At 39.9% G+C, this 21328-nt stretch overlaps 1 protein-coding gene across 9 annotated transcripts in view; it reads right to left on the minus strand.

Moving 5' to 3' along the window:
* Window positions 1-20659, minus strand: part of RBM33 (RNA binding motif protein 33) — a 102996-nt gene extending 82337 nt beyond the window's left edge. For 4 of the 9 annotated variants that reach the window (XM_075746649.1, XM_075746650.1, XM_075746648.1 and 1 more), the window contains exons 1-5: window positions 20395-20644; window positions 10003-10081; window positions 4816-4864; window positions 2705-2781; window positions 341-641 (exon numbers count right to left, since the gene is read on the minus strand). In XM_075746649.1, the coding sequence (XP_075602764.1) occupies window positions 341-641; window positions 2705-2781; window positions 4816-4864; window positions 10003-10081; window positions 20395-20422 (534 nt within the window). In that variant the 5' untranslated portion in view covers window positions 20423-20644. Of the gene's footprint in view, window positions 1-340; window positions 642-1310; window positions 1459-2704; window positions 2782-4815; window positions 4865-10002; window positions 10082-20394 lie in introns of all 9 variants that reach the window. The other 5 variants (XM_075746651.1, XM_075746647.1, XM_075746652.1 and 2 more) reach the window with 3 other exon arrangements.
* Between the last annotated feature and the right edge of the window lie 669 nt (window positions 20660-21328).

The following is a 21328-nucleotide window of genomic DNA, read 5'->3' on the forward strand; positions in this document are numbered from 1 at the left end:
TTTATCAGATCTTGTCTAAAGCCTGGATAAAAGCTTTTGCATTAAGTACTTCTAACAATTGGCAGTGTATCTCCACCACACAAAGCTGTTTTCTTCCTTAAGGATACAATCCTCAAGGTCATGATTCTCAACTGCCTTCCAGCATGACAAAGGAGCATTACCTACCGCCAAACAAGCTGTCAACACAAACTTTGTCACAGCCTAGATAAAGAAACTGGCAGACAGTGATAATAGGTCTAATTTCACCTCCTCCCTAGAGTGGTAAACAAATTTCAAATCAGTCTAAAACCGTATGCACGTGAAGCAATGTTATCTTTGAAGATACAATAGAAAAACTCACTGGAAATTCATCTAGGGGTTCATTGATTTCAAGGTCTAGCACTTCATCTTCTTCTCCAGGCTCTTCCCCATATTCTATTTGGTCTTCTGCCAGTTCAGGATCATTGCCTTCATAATGTCCTTCCTCTGCATACTCTGAAGCATATACTTCAGGTGCTTCAGATTTGTCATAAACAATTTCATCTTCCCCTTGGTCATACTCAGACTCATGTTCTATTGATTGATCATTGATGGTGTCAGAGAGTTCATATGATGTAAGTATGCCAGATGTAGCACTGAGGCTAACTGTGACACCTTGAGAGCTATGGTAAGGGAGGAAAAAAATTTGGAGGTTGAAGCATAACAGTCAACTACTCACAAAGATTTACAAACCAAAGCTAGCAAATACAAATTCTCTAAGTTGGTGGACAAAATTATACCTCACATGCTATTTGACTCCATGCCATATTCTCACAATGCATACTGCACTGCAGCTTATCACCAGCTGCAGGCTATTTGACCAGGGGAATCAAACCAACCAGATGGTTTAGCAGGTCAAACTGGCAAAAATCCTGCTTGGTAACCAAAGCAGACTGGATTTAATTTTGATTCAAAGACTAACAAAAATATACACAAAATTACTACAACTGCATCTGTTTTCCCAATCTTACAGAATAAGCTAGTAAATTATTTTTGTTATATGTATTAATATTGTTCCTGCTTAATTATTTTGAATTTGAACTTACATTTTTATGGCAGATTTAATGTTCTACTTAATGTAAAACATAGTCAAGAACGGTCATTTAAATGCCTAAGACTTATTCTAATTTAGTAACAGCACTGGCACAGACACTGAAACAATCAATACAAAAATCAGCAAGTTTCTAATCTGGAGAAAAAGCAAAACTCAGAATTTACTGTTTAAAATAGCTAGTGCAACAACAGATAAACATATCAACAGATAAAAGAGCAACTGACCAATCACAGACTACTTAGAAAAGCAGGGGGGAAGCACTTCTTGATTTGAGGGCTCCAGGTACAGTGGAAACAGCTTTTTTTTTTTTTTAAATTACGTTCTTATTAGTCACTATTTTCCTAAGTTTGGAGGAACAAGATCTAGGCAGCTTGAGCTATTTGCATCTATAAGACGGAGTAGATTTAACACGAAAATGAAGACATTATGCAGGATTATCACTATTCTCCCAACTACAGAGCCATAAATGAGTCTGAAAGGAATTCAGAGGGAGAGGGAAAGGAGTGGAACAAGGCTTTCACTCGCTGGCAACAGAACTGCTAAAAATGCAAGATTTGTCTACAGAAATCTGCTTCCACTGAGCACTACTATCACACTTCAGACACTTTCTCATCACTCATGCACTCATACAGCCATCTTTGTGAGCCCTGGGCAGCAGGGAGGAAATCCAGAGAAGAAACAGAAAGGGCTGTAACTGAGATTCCCCATTTTGAAGGGAACAGTCCAACCCTCACTCCTGCAGCCAATGGAGAGATTGATGGTCAGAGGTATTTCACCACACCCTCATCAATCCAACGCAGGGACAGGACTCCCTATCCTAATTCCAGCCAAGGAGAGAAAGGAGATCTCAGAGCAGCATACATATATACACACACACATATCAAACACATATATATTTATACCCCTTCAGCTGACATGCCTGCATAGCAAGCAACAAGTAAAGGAAAAGCTGGCAAAACACACAGGCCACAAAAAGCAGCAGCGGTACTGGATAGCTTCTGCATCACAAGCATCTTCCTTCCCCGTTCAGCCCAGCTTTTGAAAAGTAAAAATGTCAAGAGACTCATTTTGACTTGTAATGCCCATAACTCAGTCGTGGAGCTATATCATCACAGAGTATTCACGGGGCTGGATCCTCAGTAAACCCCCACGGAAGTGCCTGCTCAAACCTATAAACTCTGTACAAAATTTTCTGTTGTGTGTACACAAACATTTAAGCCACAAATCACGTCTTACAAACTATGAAGCTCCCCTTCTCAGGGTCTTAGGATTTAAGATATATTTTTAAAAGAAAGATGGCAGAAAAGGACTTTACAGGAGAAGAAAGCCTATAACGATACCAAGAAGGCATGGAACAACAGCTCTGTAAGTATTTGTAAATAATTCTAAATGCACAGGAGTTGACACGGTTTCTTCTTTATAAGCTTTTTTTATAGATTTAGGTTAAATTTATTAGATTCAAATAAACAAAAAATCATTTTACTGAAATGCAAACAATGCTACTGAACACATATATACATCATTAAGTAGCTGGCTAAGTAAAGAGCAAAACTATTTTAAGTTCAGTACTTATTAGTTATCAGTAGTAGGAGCTTTGAGTTATCCAAAACACAAGATTTAGAAAAGAGATACCGAAATTCTTGTTCCTCTTCATTGTCACTTTGCAGAAGATCATCATTCAGCTCTTCATCTGACAAGTCTGACTGATTCTAGGTTTCAGAAAAAGTCAATCATGAACATAAAAAAGGATATAAACTTTTAACTACCCAGGTACTGAAACTATTGAAACTTCTGAACACTAAGTACTTTTTATGAAGAACACATCCCAGACTAAGATTGTATCTTCAATGAAATTACCTAATTCGATGAGAAAAACCACACTACACAAGACAACATATTTGAAAACAAATGCTTGACAGTCTTATGGAAGTTTACAAAACTCAGATTTGCCTAGCTATCAACACTTTTCACTGATGCATTCCCAAATATAGCCAAAGACAACAACTCAATAAATACCAGGAAGAAAGAAAGGTTAGCTTTAGAGCTCTTATGTAACTGCCTTGTGACCTTGATACATTAGGCAAGTCAAGAAAAACCACAAAGTTACTGCAGGTTTCTAGACAGCAGAGATACTTAGGAAACTGAAGGAAAGGATACGATGAAAAAAATTGAAAAACCAGGATTAGTTTGTAAATTAAGAAAAAAAATTAGAAGAAAATACCATGCCTTTGCTGAACTCCTAATTTGTCTATCATACTTTCAGGTTGTTTTTTTTTCTTTTTTAAATAATTACCCACTAGGAAGAGATAACTACAGTTTTGCTCAGCAACATTATTTCCATCCCCTAAAGTAATAGGGGCAGAAAGGTTATACAAGGGTAGATTTATCTAAAAGTACTGGGATGAGATTAAGTAGCAGCAAGTTTAGCCTAAATAGCTCAGGGAAAACTTCCTGAGAAATCTATTGTTACTCCACCATATGAGTCCACACCCACAGATGCTGCTCAGAGCCCTGCAACATGGAAAACTGAAAACGAGGATAGAAAAAGCACAAGAACACATAATACATTGGAGAAATCTAGTATTGGTTAGTATTCACACAGATAATTTTTTTTTTTTTTTTTTTTTTTTACGATAAGTAAGTAGCTTTATCAACTCACATTTCAACCACAAAAATGTATGCGATGTTAACTGCTTATATTTTTTGCTAATTGTGTAACACATCTGCAATTCCTATCCTCCTGGAATTTTATTTTTTAAACCAGTAAATGAGACAAAGGAACTTCCTATCTTTGGCAATGATTACTTACGGAATAATTTCAAGAAGTTAACTTCTAACATTTAGGGTGTGATTATAAAAAAACTACACCAATTAAAACTCAACTTTTACCAGATCTGGGTTTCTTAACAAACCTATACATCTCCAACTAGAACTTTAAAAACTATTTTCTAAATTAATTCATTTAGCAGATCAAATGGAGAAAGAGGTACTAGCCAGTTTTGATTTCCCAAACAGAAGCTCTGTGTTCTCCTGCAGATATCTGACAAATCCAAACACAAATTTAGTTCTTTTCACAGAGTTCAATTCTGGAAATAGGTATGAGAGTGAGGAGTCTATAGCATGCATGGGGGACTTGTTTATGTTCTCTCATGCTAGCTGCTCCCATAGTCTTCCCCCACAGCAGAAGTAGAAACCCTCGGCCTATTCGTTAGACAAAGGAGTAGTGGATTGTGTGCGTGTGTGGACCTTTAATAGACACCACTCACTGCTTTATTTACTCTCTAGTAAATACTGCTGGTATTTTGATGAGTAACTTTTAATACGCAGGAAACTGGCAGTTGAAGTGAATTCTCCAGAATCCTAATCAGCACTCAGAAGGCATAATTGTTTTTTTTTTTCTTTTGTTTAATTTCTTTTGTTTAATTGCTAAGTCAACATGAGCTACAGAGAAACTGATTTTAAGAAGAGTGTGTTATGAGAAGAAATACTAACTCAGAAAAAAAAAATACTTTTTCTAAAAGTTTTATTTTAAAATACCACATTTGGAGGCACTTCACAAAAGGAAACAGCTCTGGGTGCCAAGCACTCTGGCAACAGGGCAGATCTTGTACCTGTGGCTGTCAGGCTTTGGGGAGGTGACCGCAAAATATGTAAAAGGCCGTACCAAACAACTGAAGTGGGTAAATTGAACAACATACATTTTTTAATATCTGTAAGAATTCACTTTAATGCACATCTCTTACCTTTTTGCCAGTTAGCAAATCCTCTCCAAGCAAGTCATCATCAAGTTCACTGGAAAATATTAACAAGTTTAAGAAGTTGAACCTTAGAAAACAGAAACAATCACCACATAGGGTATGCGCCTTAAAAAACTAACTTGAGGAGAACTGTCGCTGAGTCTGCACAAAGCTTTCCTTTTAGCAAAGCATTCACCAAGTTGAAAAAGGAGATATATATTTTAAATTAAACAACAGACCGTACATATTAAGTAAGACCATTGTTATACAGTCATTTCATTTTCATATGCTCTCCTTTCCACATGCCTCCAACACAGCACATAAACCTAGACAAAGCATAGTTATCTAGGTCCCCACTCTAGATCCTTCACTTCAAGGCTGTTTGGGTATATTGTCCAAACTGCTGTTTCTCACCCCCCCAGGGAAGAAACAAGCGAGACAGTAACGTCCTGTGGGCAAGACTTGGTCTACAGCTCACAAGTGGTCCCAGCTACGCTTCGGCAAGGAGGTACCGGGAGGCCAGCTGGCTTGGGAGCCACTGTGGTCTAGATATTTCATGAATACTTTACTCCCTCCTCCTCAAGTTGAGGGTAAGATCAAACAGACATTTGTAGGATTACAAAATCAAATGAATGTTTCCCCATCTTTATAAGTGTGGCTAAGAATTCAGGAAGCATAGAAATACCTGGCTTACAAAACTTCTGTCAGCACAGAGCATCTGTCCCATAAATAGGATGCAACACAAAGAACTACAGTCCTGATTAGTTAAGATTTAGGACAAATGCTTCAGTAAAAGAACTGTTTAGTGACAGGAATAAACAGATCCTTCCTTCTATAATAAACACTTGTTACTGACAAACACCCATATTAGAATATGCATGTCCTAATAGTAAAATGAGATGCCACTGATTGGAAATATAATCTGTATTTCAAGAATGTGAACCTATTTCTACCTGCACACCTTAAAAAGCAAGAACAAAAAAACCCCCATGCCTTAGATACTACACAAAAATTAAATACCCCAAAATGAGAATGGGCTACATGAACAGGATAGGAATATGCATAAGAGTTCCTTAGGACTACATAGCAAATACTTGAAAAACGGGGAAGCAAATCCCAAGACATAAATCAGTGCCAAAAGTTGTTTTTGCAGATGGATACATCTCTTTCAGAGATGGTTACTGTACGGATAATGCAGGGAGGGGAATGAAAATCTTGTGGGCTAGAAGAGAATAGATGATATTCCAGATCAGCACTAAATAGGACATTATCACCAGTACACAGTATTTGTCCATAATTAATCTCAAACAGTTCCAGGGATGACTGAACATTAACAAATATCATTTTTTTTCTGCAATATTAAACAAAAATTGGGACATAAGACACATCATACATCCCAAAGAGCAAACTGACCAGTGACAGGACAGCTGAAAGAAGGAGATTTAGATTGGATATTAGAAAGAAATTCTTCCCTGTGAGGGTGGTGAGGCACTGGCACAGGTTGCCCAGAGAAGCTGTGGATGCCCCATCCCTGGAAGTGTTCAAGGCCAGGCTGGATGGGGCTTTGGGCAACCTGGTCTAGCGGAGGGTGTCCCTGCCCATGGCAGGGGGTTGGAACTAGATGGTCTCTTCCAATCCAAACCATTCCATGATTCTATGACTAGAATTTAAGCCCTTTTTCTGAGAGACAGAAAACTCTACTTAACAGAAATGGTTTCAGAAGAATTTAAAGCCAAAACTGATGTAGGAAAAAGTCACTAATCTCTTCAGCTGCCAGTAATCTGACAAACACACCAAAAGGTTTGAAAATATTTCCCAGCATTATGGTCCACCACTGACAGCTTTTAATAAAACTGTACCAGAGAAATTCCAAAAGACAGCAAGAGCGTGTATTACAGCAGCGGAGGCAAAAAGAAAGTTCAGGTAGTAAGAAATTCTGATCAAAAAGGAAAAGAAAGCAAAAGATGAAATTAATCTAAATATAGTTAGGGCTATTCAACACATTACTAAAAAACATCCTCAATGTGATTTTTTTTTTTAATAAAAATATTAAACATTTGGTCAATAGAAGTAATTGCATATGTATTCTAGATTTTTTTTAATGCTTTGGTTTATTACTTGACCGTCAAAAAAATAGCACTAGCACATAAATGAAGCTCATAACAGAAACAAAAATGTTTCACAGAATGCCCCTCAAAACCTATTGAAATATTTAATATCATTAAATATTTTCATTGATAAATTTAAAGTAAAATCACCGATGGTAACTTTTTGAATTAAAAAAGTAATAATGAAAAGCCTGCATGGTAAAGTGGACCCATCTCATGTTTCTTTTAAAATAGCCAAATCTGCAGTTATCTATTAGATCTATTAGAAGAGGGACTGGAATTAACACATTTGACTATTAAAAAAAAAGCCACCACCAAAAAAAAACCCCATAGAAAAAAAAACCCACCAGATACTAAAAGATCTTAGGATAGCTGAGAAAAACAGACAAAAATGAATGGTTGCAATCTGATATCACACAAAGCCACACAAAAATAAATTAAACTGGAGTAAAAGTACACATCTGTGATAGTTGCAAAGGCAACTCACCCTATCATCAAGACACAAAGGTCTTTACAAAATCACAATTCTAGGAAATTAGGGTTAAAATAACCTAAGAGTTCACTGCTCTCAGAAGAGACAGACCCATTTCCTCCCCTTCCTCAACTCCCAATACCCAACACTCCCCTCACTGAATAAATCCAGCTCACCAAATGAGGAAGAGAAAATAATAGTAAAAAACAAAGACAACAAAAAATGGAAAGTTTTCTGCCAGTGTAGAGAAATGACTAATCTCAGAGAAGGGTCAGAACAAGCAAATTTCAGCAAAAGTCCATTACTAAATCAGCCCTGTCATCTCACAGGATAGCACAAGAACTGCATGTTTTTCCCAAAGCCAAGCTTTGGGCTATTTACAGATATAAATGTATAAATTAACAGCCTGTGATAAAGATGTCAGACTGGCCCTTTCTGGCCTCCAGTTTCATGAGCATGCCTCATTAAACATGAGCAGTAGCAAGGACACAAGTGTTTCAGGAAAAGAATTTGTAAAAAAAATGTAATGGGAAAAATTCTCCAAGAATAATGTTACATTTGTACTCCCAAATAACAAGGGCCTTCCAACTCTCAGTTATCACCTTCCAGCATTTGAGAAAGGAAAGAGATCTGGAAATTCAAAATTACTTAAATGACTGGGGGATAGAACTCTGTTAAGTAGCAACACAGTAAGATTTGATGGTTGATCGAGATGTATGACTAGCTGACTAGCAGCATAACTCCTTTACCATTCCCCACAAAGCACAAAAAGGTTAAAAACCTAAGTCTACTGTGTTCATTCAGCCTTTTTTCCTATCTTCAAGAAACCGTCCTACCACAAATTAGGCCAGTAGTTAAAAAAATTCAAGCATTTACATTAGGCAACAACATATCACAACCATACAGCATTTGTAATTGCGCAGACAGCCATAGAACTTAACACTTTCAAAGATAGCTTGGTATTCTAAAAAGAATTAATAATAATATAAAAATAACAAAAAATTCAACAGAAAATATTTTATCAGATGCAATTGTAAAAAAAACCCCCATTTTCTGAAATAATCGGCAAGATGAAACTCTTCTTCAGCACTGCACCTGAAACCACTTCCTTTCCAATTTCACTAAAGAATAAACACTATGACTTTTGATCATCTATCTTAAGTTATATGCAGCTAATAATAAACACATAAACAAAAACTTTTTTCTAAAACTAAACTCCTGTATGCTTCAAAGTCTCAGTGAAAATACTCTATAACCTTTCTCAAGTCCTATAAAAATAACTTTGCCACAGTGAGTTTACCATTGGCAATAAGCTTGTAACATCCCGTACAATGGCTCTTTGACTCTTCTAAATTTTCTAAAGTGCTAAGAGTAGGACAGCTAAAAACACATCAGCCAGGATCTAAGAGCCCACCTATTCACACCATGGAGCCAGCAAAGGCTAAAAGTTCAGAAAATATTCTAATACAAAGCATTTTGCCTGTAATATTGGCTTCAGTATTTCTGAACCCCCAGAGCTGGGGCTGGGAGGCAGCAGGTACAGTGACCCAGCCTGAACAAGTTATTTTAATTACACTCTCAAACCAGATCAGTTCCTTGATGCACTTCACCATCCAACCCACAAACAGCTGTACTGGCATGAGAGGGAGCAGACACCCCTCACCAGCCTATGGCAGAACACCCTGTGTATACTGAAGCTATTATCCAAATTCACTCTTACTCACCTCCTTGAGCAAGGAAAACTACCTACTTAACCCAGCAGAAAAGCACAAGAAAAAGAAACTAATCCCTCTGGAATGACAATAAGTGTAGAGTAGCTGATTCACTCCAAGGGCTCAGCTCAGTGGAAAACTACTTAGGGTAAAATTTGTTTACTACAATCACTTGAATGATTATTAGAAAAGATAAAAATCTGTTTGGAATGGTTTTTTCCCCCCTTTTTACAGTGAAAACCACTGGCAAAGTCTGAACAAGTCTCTCTGTTGCTAAAAAGGAACAATAATTAAAAAAACCAACCCCACAAAAAAGTAAAAAGTTTTCTCCAAGAAAGAATAGACAAGTCTAGCCAGCAGCCCAATTCAAGTCTTTCCCAGCTAGAGTGCCTTTGCATAAAAGAACATGCTCTTATTCTCCCCCAAAATAATCAAATTCATACATACTTCTAAAGCTTTACAACAGTCATATTTTTTCAATAGAAGCCCATTCCTAAGCTCCAATGTAAAACTGAAGTAGGACTTTGAGGATAAGAATTTAAACACCTAGTTTAAAAAGTTGGGCAAATTCAAGCACGAGCAAAATCTAACTATTTAAACAATTGAGATCTACTAAATATTTAAAAGGAAAACCAGGACATTAATTGCAAAGTTAATTACACACCACACATACTTTGTATTTATCCAATTTTAAATGGTATCTCTTCACAGAGTGCTCTATAGTCCTCAAGGCAAGTATGTTTGGCACAATCTAGCACTGGCTGACACACATAACACCCAACGTCTTCATTAGTATCTAAATGTGCACTACTCTAAATGTTAGAATACAAAATGCCAGAATGGGAAAACAGAGCAATGTAATTCAGCATACAGAAACTGAACATAAAGATATCCTACCTACCTGTCCCAGTCGTCATCTCCAGCTCTTCTTCTCCAAGACCTTTCTGCACCAGGCTTATCAAACTGATCAAAGTCGTCATCTGTAAAGAAGGTGACTACATTAAATAATTCTTATTGAAATGAAAGGTTTCTGAAGCAAATCATTTAGATGTTTTTTTGGGGGGAGGATGTTGGTTTTTAGAAGATGCAAAAATAATTTTTTCTACTTTCCATTTTAACATGATGAAAACCGATAAATACCAACATGCTTCAGTAATAATAAGTAATAATGTACTATATAGCTTTCCCTCTTCTCACTATTGAGGTGAGGATGACCTGAGAAAAACAGAGAGAGTATGAGCTAAATCACTGGAAAATGTTGCCAACTAAGGTCATCCAGAGACAGGAGCTCCCCAGAAATGCAGGAAACTGAGGTGCAATGGAGGTGAAGGGAACCACATCTGCCAGATCTCTGCTTGCCTTGGGGGCCAGAAGTTTATCTACCCACACTGAGCCTGCAAAGGCTCTTCAAAAATAAAAGTAAACCTCAGGTCATCACAAGGCACGGTGATACCAACAACCCAAAACAGGAGGAGGAAGTCAGGTGTAATACACAAACAATTATCCCAACTTGGGTATTAGAAACACTAGAAGTCATTGAAGCAAGTTACACTGTTTACCTAAGCATGCATATGCCTTCCAAGATAAAACTGGTGCTCCATGTATTTCTCTCAACAAGTACCCTCACTTTTGCCTATCAAACCACAAATTACTCTTGCATAACTTAGTGTACAAATGACAATTTTGCTACTTAAAAATATTAAAACTTCCATTTATCTGCAAAAGAAATGCAAAGCTCAGCTGCTCTGTTCAGACATCCAGATGTCTCATCATCTGTAAACTGGAAGCACATACCTTCAGAAACATTCAACCCTCACTCTCCCATCCTGTGGCTACAGCTCAACAGAGAATGCACACCTGGAATTAGTGTCTTTTCACATATATTAATGACTCTTCTAAGAGTCAAACGTGGGTTCAACACATGGGGAAACTGGCTGCAGCTTAATAGTCTGCAAAACACAGGAAGTTGAGCAATCCAGTCTTTCCAGCCTGATGGTCTCAATTGGTGAACACTAAGATGTCATATATCCAGTGACTCTCCTGACTCTGTTTGCACTCAACTCTTAGACCAAGTGCAATGCCAAGGATCAACTGGTTGGTTGGGTTTTTTTGTTTGTTTTGGGTTTTTTGAATGAACCTTCAAAACTAAATCTGTCTTCAGCTTTTTAAAGTCAACCAAGTATCCTTTAGTGAATATTCCCCATGCACAATGACAGAACTATTCACTTCTTTCTTCATATAATCAAATTACAGGTGTTAGTAACCAGTAGAAGTTTAAAAGGAGGTAAAAACATTAAAAAGAGAAAATTCAGTTCTTGCAATGTCAGTAAATTAAAAGCTTTCAAACCAGAAATTCCAACCATAAATAGATATATAAGTAAGACTGCTCCATATAAATTACAACGTGTCACAAGTGTGGCAACTCTTGTATTGAAACAGGTAAAAACAATTCCCCTTGATCAGGTTCTTCCCTCTACTTCCTACAGATACTTTTGTATTTTAATCTTCTGTATTTAAACTAATTACATGTGCCAACACCACTGAAACAAACATATGTTCTGCATTGCTCTGTTCAAACATCTACATATTGCAACCTCCTTCAATTCCAATCCCTATTTCACCCATGGGGGAAAGCCAGACAGATAACCAAGCATTTACTATCCTCCTCTTGAACACTAAATTATCCAATTTTGTGGTCTCTGAAAAAAATGCCACATTGCTCTCCCTATAGCCATTCAAAACCATGTTGCAGTGATTATCTTAGTGCACTGCCATTTTAAGGGAACAAATATCCTGCACTGTCATTGTTCTTACAGATGGATTGCAGCAATCTACTGACTTGGTATAACCAAATACAAAGATTTTTTTTAATTTTTTTTTAAGGTAATGCAACTGATTTTGCAGCAACCCAAGTTACAAGTATCCACATATTAACTAAGACAGCTCAAGATAACGACCACCATCAGGAAGACAGTAACTTCTTTTTAAGCTATGCTTGCCCACTTGCAAGATATCATTATTTTTTCATGCCAGGCACCACTTTTAGAACTACAGAGAGCTGTATTGTAAACCAACAGCACTTGAAGACAAAATCATAGCCCTTCAGCACACAATTCTTACACAGACGGACCTTCTTATCAGTCAGGTTTAAATCTAGACAACACAAAGTTACATGCCAAACCCTTTTTCTCTGTTGAGATCTCTCTACAGCAAAAAGAAACACTCTTCTGTGTATTTCGTAGTACTTTTCCAGGCCAGATAGTTAAGTTTCATGGCCATGAAAGTGCTTCAACCTAGTATTACTGCTAGTGAAGAAACAAATACCAAAAGAGGGTCCAAGTTCCTACCAAGTTTCTAGTGTAGACCTGGACCCTCACTCAGCCAACATCACAAACCTCCGCCCTCCAGCTCTTCCAACCCCTCCAAATTTCTCATGTCCTATTCCTTAGTTATGAGCCAACCAAAATCCAAAGCTGAATTAGATCTATGCAAAGCCCTTTTCACAAGTCCCCTCTAGCAGGATGCATACAAAAGCCTCAAAAATGACTGGTGAATGTGCACTTGGTGACCGCAGCTTATAAGAACTGCTCCACATATCCCAACCACCTCCCTGTTCTCATCTCTTCTATCCTTGTCTCATCACACACTTATGATATAAAGATCTCTGGGACAGAGGCAGCCAGATTTTCTTTTTTATGCTTATTTGTTCTGTGACAGCTAGCACTGAGAATGAGCTTTACAAAGTATGCCATTTTGACATTAAGTGTTGTCAGAGTCCAAAGCAGGTTGTAGGTCTCCTTTAGAAAAGGAGGTCACAACAGTTACGCATCTACAAATAACATTCACTGCCAGCTTCATCATTTGTGAGACAGCGAGCATTGCAATGGACACAGGTCTTACACCTGCAGTGCAATGTGATACCTAGCAAACCTCAGTGAGGCATAATTTTTTTTCCATTTCTGAAACGACACATATTTTTATTTTTCTTCTACCTGTCTAGGCAGTAACATCGGAAAATACCAGTAAACAACAATCAGTATAACATTTATGGATGTTTCTCCTTGAGGAAGTCTTATAAGTCAATGTTTGTGTCAAGCGTGGTTAAGTGCCTGTAAAACATTAATTTGTACAGAAAGAGGAACCCTTAGCATCAGCAAAGCACAGAACCACTGAGAGCAAAAAAGATTTATTTTTTTTTTATCATTCTCAGTACTACTGTGTGGGAGGTGAGGGAAAAAAAAAAGGGGGGGGGGGGGGAAATCCATGAACATAACCTTTTCAAGCAGGAAAATGTCCACTGTAGGAGCTGAAGAGGTTTTGTGTTTCTTCCAATGGTATTAGCACAGCCTAGAAAGGTAGCGGTACATAGCAACTGTTGCCAGGACTTCAAATGCAATGGCTATGGCTCCTCCTTCCAATTCCAGGCTCTCAGGCAAAGCTCACCAAGATACATGCATATGAGTTGGGTATCAATAGGAAGATCCCGACAAGTGATCACTAAACACACTGATCCCCCTCTCTAACTTCCAGACAGCACTAGAAGGAAAATAAAAACAACACCTATCAAATATCAAAAAAGCACTAACCGAATAAGGAAGCAGGACAGACCAGTTATACAGGAAAACAAAATAAATAATCCACCACTTGGCTCTTCCTACTGCAGCTCTAAAAAAATCGCTATTATCAAAGCGACAGAAAAGTTGCAGGATGTTGCAGAGGCTGACTAACACCGATGGTCTTGTTAGATCAGACTGTCACGCAAGGCTGTGGCCAGCTGCGAACCAGAATAAGCATAAAGACTGCCAAACACACTTGGTTCCCCACAATAAAAGGTTCCTATGTGCTTTATACTTATCCTGGTGTACCATCAGCAGTGCTATAAGCTGTTCTGTACAGCTTGGTTTTTGGTTTTATGATATATGCCCAGATACATGCATTTTTTTCTGCTTAATAAGAACAGATCATCCACACTAGAAATTCACAAAAGACAACCCTCATTTCCTCTTTGGCTATGCTGATGGTAGTTTCTAACTCTGTGGACACCCTGTCAATAAAACCTCCACTAATCATTTTCTATGTAAAATGGAAGTCTTAAGCTACACAGCCGTCTCACACGCGTAGGAGGTGAATCAGCAGGAAAACTGCAGAGCTCTTAACATCTTAAAATGGTACCAACATAGCTTAAAAAGGTAGTACTACATAGCAACTGTTGCTAAGATGGAGTATTTTACTGCAGTGAGATGGCCAAGACTTCTTTGACTAGGAAAAACATTTGATGACTGCACCATTTGTCTTTCTAGAAACACACCTGCATGCTTTCTGGAACGCTAACCACATGTTGTCTTAACAGCTTAAAAATTTTGTATTTGGGAGTGCTTCAATATTACACTGTCATGAATATCAAACACACTATTAGTTTTAGGCATCGAAAAAGCATCAAAGATTTCTTCTCATCTAAAACAAGATGGAGGTACCACAATGACCCAATAGTTCAAGGGATAAAAAATGCATTACACACCATTTACCAAACAGGTCTTTAAATAAACTAACTAAACTGCACTGCTTTTGCACAGAACAGGTAAAGGAAGAGAGAGAGAGAAGAAAAAAGTCATTTACCACATGAAAAAATACCACTTCTCTATGCTTAGATTTAATGCTGAACATAACAAGTCCATCTTGCTCTATCCCATTCCCCAGTATCATATTTAACACACTCAACATGACAATTTGACAGCATTTCAAGCACAACTCTCCAGATTAAAAACAGCTTACCAGCTTATCTTTATGTAATAGTTTATTTCTACAGAATATTTTTCTTCATATTTCATTGCAAAAGGTTACACAACACACAGGTATTGTAAAGTCTCGATTTTCAGGAACTGACTATACCATTTAAAAACAAACCTATGTTTCTGTCTGATACTGAACTGAATTTTGGTATCTCTTGCTATGCAATACAGAAGAGTAACAGGTTTCATGAGGAACAGCCACGTCTAAAACACAGGCTGGTAACCTAACTGTACTATTAACACTGTTTGAATGAAAACTTTTGGTAATAAATTGTGACAACATCTACAAAGGAAGGCACAAGGTCAACAGGAACTCCTGAAACTGAGCCTGTATGTAAACCTAACACATTATGAAGCATGCTACAAATCCAGTCTCATTTAATATAGATAATCAAGCTCTCCACCTCATCATAAAAATCACTTTCACTCCTACTACATTATGCACAAGAGAACACATGCAGAAATACACCACACTCAAACACAGTTTAGTTTATCTGTTCAGGGATAGTTATCATGAAGTCTATATTCGTAAACAATTACTCATGGAAACCTTAAGTATTGAGTGACTAAGTATTTATAACAATGTGACAATTGCATAACATGTCCCTCAACTAGTGTACTTCATGTTTTATTTCCAAATTACACTCCCATAGGATAGTGTTTAGTTTCCTCAAAGAAATAAAGTAGAAAAATTAATTTCTACAGGTGATAAGTTATTTCTACCTTCTCAAAAGCATCTTTTTTTAGAGAGTTTGTCACGATGTAAAGCAAGTCACTAGCAATAAGCAAGAACAGAACTAATTACGATATGCTGCCAGGAACTGAAGCTCTCTAATCTCTGCTTGAAAGAAACAGTACCTTTTTATTTTTTTTATATTTTAAAAAAAACACCAAACAAACAACCTACATCTAAACCCCAAACCACAAAAAAAAATTTCCAAAGTCTGCTTGGATTTGAAAATATATCTGCTTTGGAAGAGACATTTTTGAAGTGTCACAGTCCTTGCGTCACAAACATCCTGATCAGTGAATGAAGGCCAAGAGTTTAAATGAAATCCATGTGAACTCAGTTCCCAAATGGCTTTGGATACCGATGAGAAACGGCAACTCTCCAGAAACTCTCCAGCATCTTTCACAGCCACCAAATGTTATAGTTAAAACTGAGGCTGCATTACAACAGAATATAACACAGGACAAGTCATATTACTTACTTGGAGGTTTTTTGGTCAAGTCAGTGACCCAATCTTAATCTTAAATTATTCTGGACAATAAATTCTACGTGACCTAAAATCTGAGGTTTAGTATTTGATGTAATAAAGCATGGTTTGGCTTTTGTAAAAACAAGTGATACTCAGGCTATGTTTAATTTAGACGACCTGAAATGAGACAACGTTCAGAAGCATATGACTTTCAGTGAAAGCTTGTCAAAGAAGCATAAAGAGATTAAAAATTGCTATGCTTTAAAGCAAATCTGCCTACCACAAGCTCATTCAAGTAACAATGTTTTTTGGCACTAGTCCTTAGCTGGTACAATAGCCTATGATCCTATATTTCTATTTCATGAACGGTAAACTCTATAGGCCTTTGACACTTAAAGGAGTTTTAGTGTGTGCATATTCCAATACAACTCTAAGCTATAGTGACGAGTTGCATCAGTCCACCTAATGAAGTAGGATGCAGTACCCACAGAGACCAAAACATGGCCAGCACTACAGCCACTTTCATCTAGGCACAAATGCAGAATCTATTTCCAGCCCCTGCATGCTGCTGTCAAATAGCCTAAAGCACGACAAATTAAATCGAATTTGTCAGACTGGAGGATTTTTACTACATCTTTGAATTGGATAGTGACCCACAGCACAGAGAAAGGTGCTTGCTGTGCTAGCAGTAAAACCTTTTTTCCATTTTTTAATCAACAGTTTCACAAGAGGTTTTTAAAGCCACTACATCGCTGAGAGCACAACAGCAGCCCTCAGATTAGTTAAAATGAAATCAAACTGATGATAGCTTAAGTTCAAAGAAACACACATTCAGCTACACTCGGTACAGGACTTCCAGCAGGAACACGGAGTAGACATGTACAGATGGGGCCCTCTTCAGCTCCTCCTCCTCCGCCCCCTCCCCTGTCATGATTCACACTTCAAGGATATCTACACTCAAAAGTCTTCTAGAGCACTGAAGTTCATGAGAGGTGAATTGATCTGAAAGGAAGAAAACTTATAGTTTTCCCTTACTTCAGTATGGCAGACAATTAAGATGAGAAGCGCTCCTTGCTTTGTTTTAGTCATGGTCTGTTGTTTACCCTGTAACCACATCTCCATAAATGAGATTACTGCAACCAATTTACAGCTAGATTTTAAATACCAAGAAAAAATTTCAGCATCTATACAACACAGTTGTTACACTACACTATAAGTAGATGATCACTAAATCATAGAACAGCCCAGATTGCAAGGGACCTTCAAAGACCACCTGGTCCAACCTTTCATGGGAAAGGGAGCCTAGATGAGACAGATTATCTGGTATCCTGTCCAATCACATCTTGAAAACTCCCAGTGATGGAGACTCCACCATGTCCCCAAGGAGGTCATTCCAGTGATTAATTGTTCTCACTTTAAAAAAAAAAAAATAATCTTTCTTATATCGAGTGAAGTCAGTCCTGGTGCAACTTGTAGCTGTTGCCCCTTGTCTTCCCCATGTGGCTCCTTGTGAAGGAAGGGCCTCCATCCTCTTTGAACCTGCCCTTTAAGTAAGATCATGCTACCCAACATTCAACGTATTTGCTTTGGTTCTGTTTTTATATGAAAATTTGAATCAAAGTTTGGGAACCATTGTCTTAACTGTATCAGTGGAGCAACTAATGAGCAACTATACACCCTCAAAATACCTTATCATCACTAGCACACCCATCTTGAACTTCTATGTTTCAATACAGCCATTCTAGAATTAGAAGCAAGTTGAATCAGGCTGCATAGCAAAGGAATTTGTGAAGTAATGTGAAGTTGCGAATCACCTCCTGAGACCTCACAGACCACCACTTGAAAACTTTCCAGTTTATGTTTGTGAAGCCCATCACAGAAAAAGTCTTCACCTTCATCCTTAGAAAGCTTAGCTGCACCAGCACAAGTATCTGGTCACAAAAGTACACATGAATGCTTTATTCTTACGATTCAAGCCAGTATTTCCCAAGAGCCTAAAAAATTATGTGACCAATGAGTCCACACATACTGTCCAACAGACAAATCACGTCCCTTCCATCCCATTGAATATATTTAAGTGTTCAGCCAACACAGTCATTTCACATTTCATTTTTCAACCCTGCATCATATCCTTACAGAATATTTAAACCTTAATCTGCATCTTCAAAGCCAAAACTATCTCCCTTTATCAATTGTTACCCTGCAATGCCATCAAATTAACACTCCACTTATTTTTCCAAGACCTATTTTGTACTACTTTACCAATCATTAGAACCTTTTTCCTAAGAAAACACTGGGGTACTTTTATCTCCATATTTTAAAGTCTCCTCCTCTCCCCCAAAATCCAAAAACTAAATCCAAAACATTAGTTCCTTCAGTTAAAACTTTAATTGACCAAAAACATTTAAGTCAAATAACCATTAGTCCTGGGCTTTTCACCCTGTGTGCCTTCTTTCTCATTTGTTACCGCTATTGACTTCAGATAGTAGTCCCTTTCCAGAAAGGGTTGCATACACCATTCCTGCAAGATCTAGGCTTTTTTACTGGGTTTAAAAGCGTATTTATAGCAACTTCAACCAGGAATTTTCCTTGACCATACCAAGAAAAGCGTGTGACACCTCTGGGTTTCTTCATTCAGGCAAGTGCTGCAGTTATCATCTAGGCTAAACAAACACTGTTTATATGGGGCAAGGATCATATTTAATTGGCCACCATTTATTGGCAAGTACAGTGTTAACGCTGAACAAACAACTGCCTGTGCCCACATAGCACAAAGGGATCCTAATTCACGGTTAGACACAAACAGTACTCCACAACAAAAAACTAGTCTTGAAACTGCAATTTCACCACTTAGTTGAAGGCTGTCTAATGCATAGACTTTTGTCCATGAAAACATGCTCATTCAACTTGCAACAGAGTTTTAAACATAAGAACTAAAATTCCTCTAGAAGTGACAGTTTCTTTAAATTACTCTGTCTTCATACTAGAAAAAAACTTCCAGATAGAACATGTATGCAAAGTTTACTTCTACCTCACAAATAACTGATCTGAACCACAGAAACTCACAGAAAGATTTTATAAAATCATTTAAACATTGCAATATATTTAACAACATTAAAACAATGCCCAAAATATTTAGTGTTTTACCAATCAGTGCTGTCCTTCCTAGCCTTCTTCCCAGACCTCTCAACTCCTAAATTGGGAAATTTCTTTGTAACATTTAACTTCAGTAGAAAATTTGTGTTTACATACTTTGTTATCAATTAGGCTAGCAACAGGGAACAGTCTGACCACTTAGGTGAATTATTGCCAAGGACAAGTCACACTCTTCTCCATGACACCTACTTACAGAATAAACACAGACTAAAATCATCACAAACTTTTGTACAGGCAGGACAAGTGGGTCAACTGACAACTCCAACCAGTCTTTATCAAAACTGTTACTCCTAGTGAAAACAAGACCCACAGCATCAGAAATGAAAATGTTCTCTTAACTCCGTCTCGAATACTCCCACGTGACCCCTGCAAGTCTTTCTTTTAATCACTCAACCAAATACTCTCCATTTTAAAATCTGATTAATAAACCAATCAGAATCACACAGGGTTTTGACTTGTCATTTAAAATGCTGTGATAAGAAATATCCTTAGTCAAGAAGAAGAGCAGTGGCATGCCCGAGAGTCCTGGAGTCAAACTCTGACTTCAGTTTAGACTTTCCAAGTGAGACCTTCTGCTTCTGGGCAGTCTGTAAAATAAATTAGAACTACTCCCCAGGTGAGAGATAAGTTATTTAAACAGGTCACATACTGTAGCTGTAAAAACTACAGGAATTAATGCCTCTAAATAAACACATCCATCCCACCCGGAGGTCCTGCATCGGCAGTGAGCGATGAAGCTGTTGCCCGTTCCCGGCCCTGCCCCGTTGAAGGGGGGGACACCAGTCCCCATCACTGCACCACGCCGACTCCCATTAGCAGCAGAAGACCCCTGGGGCCTTCCGGTGCCAGGGGAGCTCCTGCTCCCCCCGGGAGCCCGGGGCCCACCCGCTCCGCGCCCCGCCGGCAGCCCCAAGCACGCAAAACTCGCCGCCCCCACCCAGACAGGAAACGGAGGCGGCGGGGGGGCGGCAGCGCCACCGCCCCAGGAAGGCCCCGCAGCCCCCGGCTTCCCTCAGCCCCGCCGGCCCCTCCGCCCCCAGCCGGGCCCCGCGCCGCGGCTACGGCCGGCCACGCTCATCAGGGGAGGCCGCGGAGCCCCGAGCCTCCCGCCCGATCCCAGGTGAAGCCCTTGGGGCCCGTGGCACCCACCTGCGCCTCCTCCCAGGGCGGCAGCCATGACTCTTCGCCTTGTCCAGGCGGCGACGGCTCCCGGCAGCGACCCCGTGCCGCCTCCAGGAGCGGCGGGGAGCGGGGAGACGGGGAAAGGCTCGGATTCAGCGCCCAGCGGCTCCCCCTCCCGCCGCCCCTCCGCACGCACCCACCGCAGGAGAACAACAAACTATCACAACATGGCGGCCGCCGCCGCCACCACCGTCGCTGTCGCCGCCGCCCCCGCGCTGCATCATGGGATGGCGGAGGACCGGTCCCTCCCTCGCGGGGAGGGCAGGCAGCGGGCGCCACTGGTTGGTTAGCCAGGGCCCAGGCCCTCCGCACGCCGGCGAGCGTCAGCGCCCTCTGCGCATGCGCCGAACGGCCTCCTCCCAGCGGCGCCTGCCGTGCGGGCTGGGAAGGAGTGCGCATGTGCCACAGCGTGGCACGTGCCCCAGCGGAGGGGCGGGGATGCGCATGCGCAGCGGGCTCTGAGGCGGCGGTGCTGTGCAGCCGCAATGGCGGGGTTGGGGCTGCGCGGCGACTCCGGGGAAGGGCTGCGGGGCCGCGTCCGACTGCTTCCCCCCGGCTTGCGGCCCCTGCGGGCAGCCGTGGTGCCTGGGCCTAGCCTCCCCCTCACAGGGAAGCAGGCCCGCCGGCCCTGGGGGAGGCTGCTGTCCGCGGCCTGGCTGCGTGCGGAGGCGGCCGAGCTGGCTGCGGTGCCTTTACCTGGCCGGGACATGAGTGGGAGCGGGAGAAGGAGGCGCTGTCTTTCAGCGCTCCCGCTCCTCCCTGAGAGAATCTGGAGATGTCTCTTGCCAAAGTGGGAGGCTGCTCACAACACCTCTGCAATGCCCAGCTCACACGGGGCTCCATCGAGGCTTCAGTAGGTCGTAGGTCCGGCTTGAACCCCCGAGTTCAGCTGCCTCGTGTT

Source organism: Balearica regulorum, chromosome 2, assembly GCF_011004875.1.
Source record: "Balearica regulorum gibbericeps isolate bBalReg1 chromosome 2, bBalReg1.pri, whole genome shotgun sequence".
Classification (NCBI taxonomy): Eukaryota; Metazoa; Chordata; class Aves; order Gruiformes; family Gruidae; genus Balearica; species Balearica regulorum.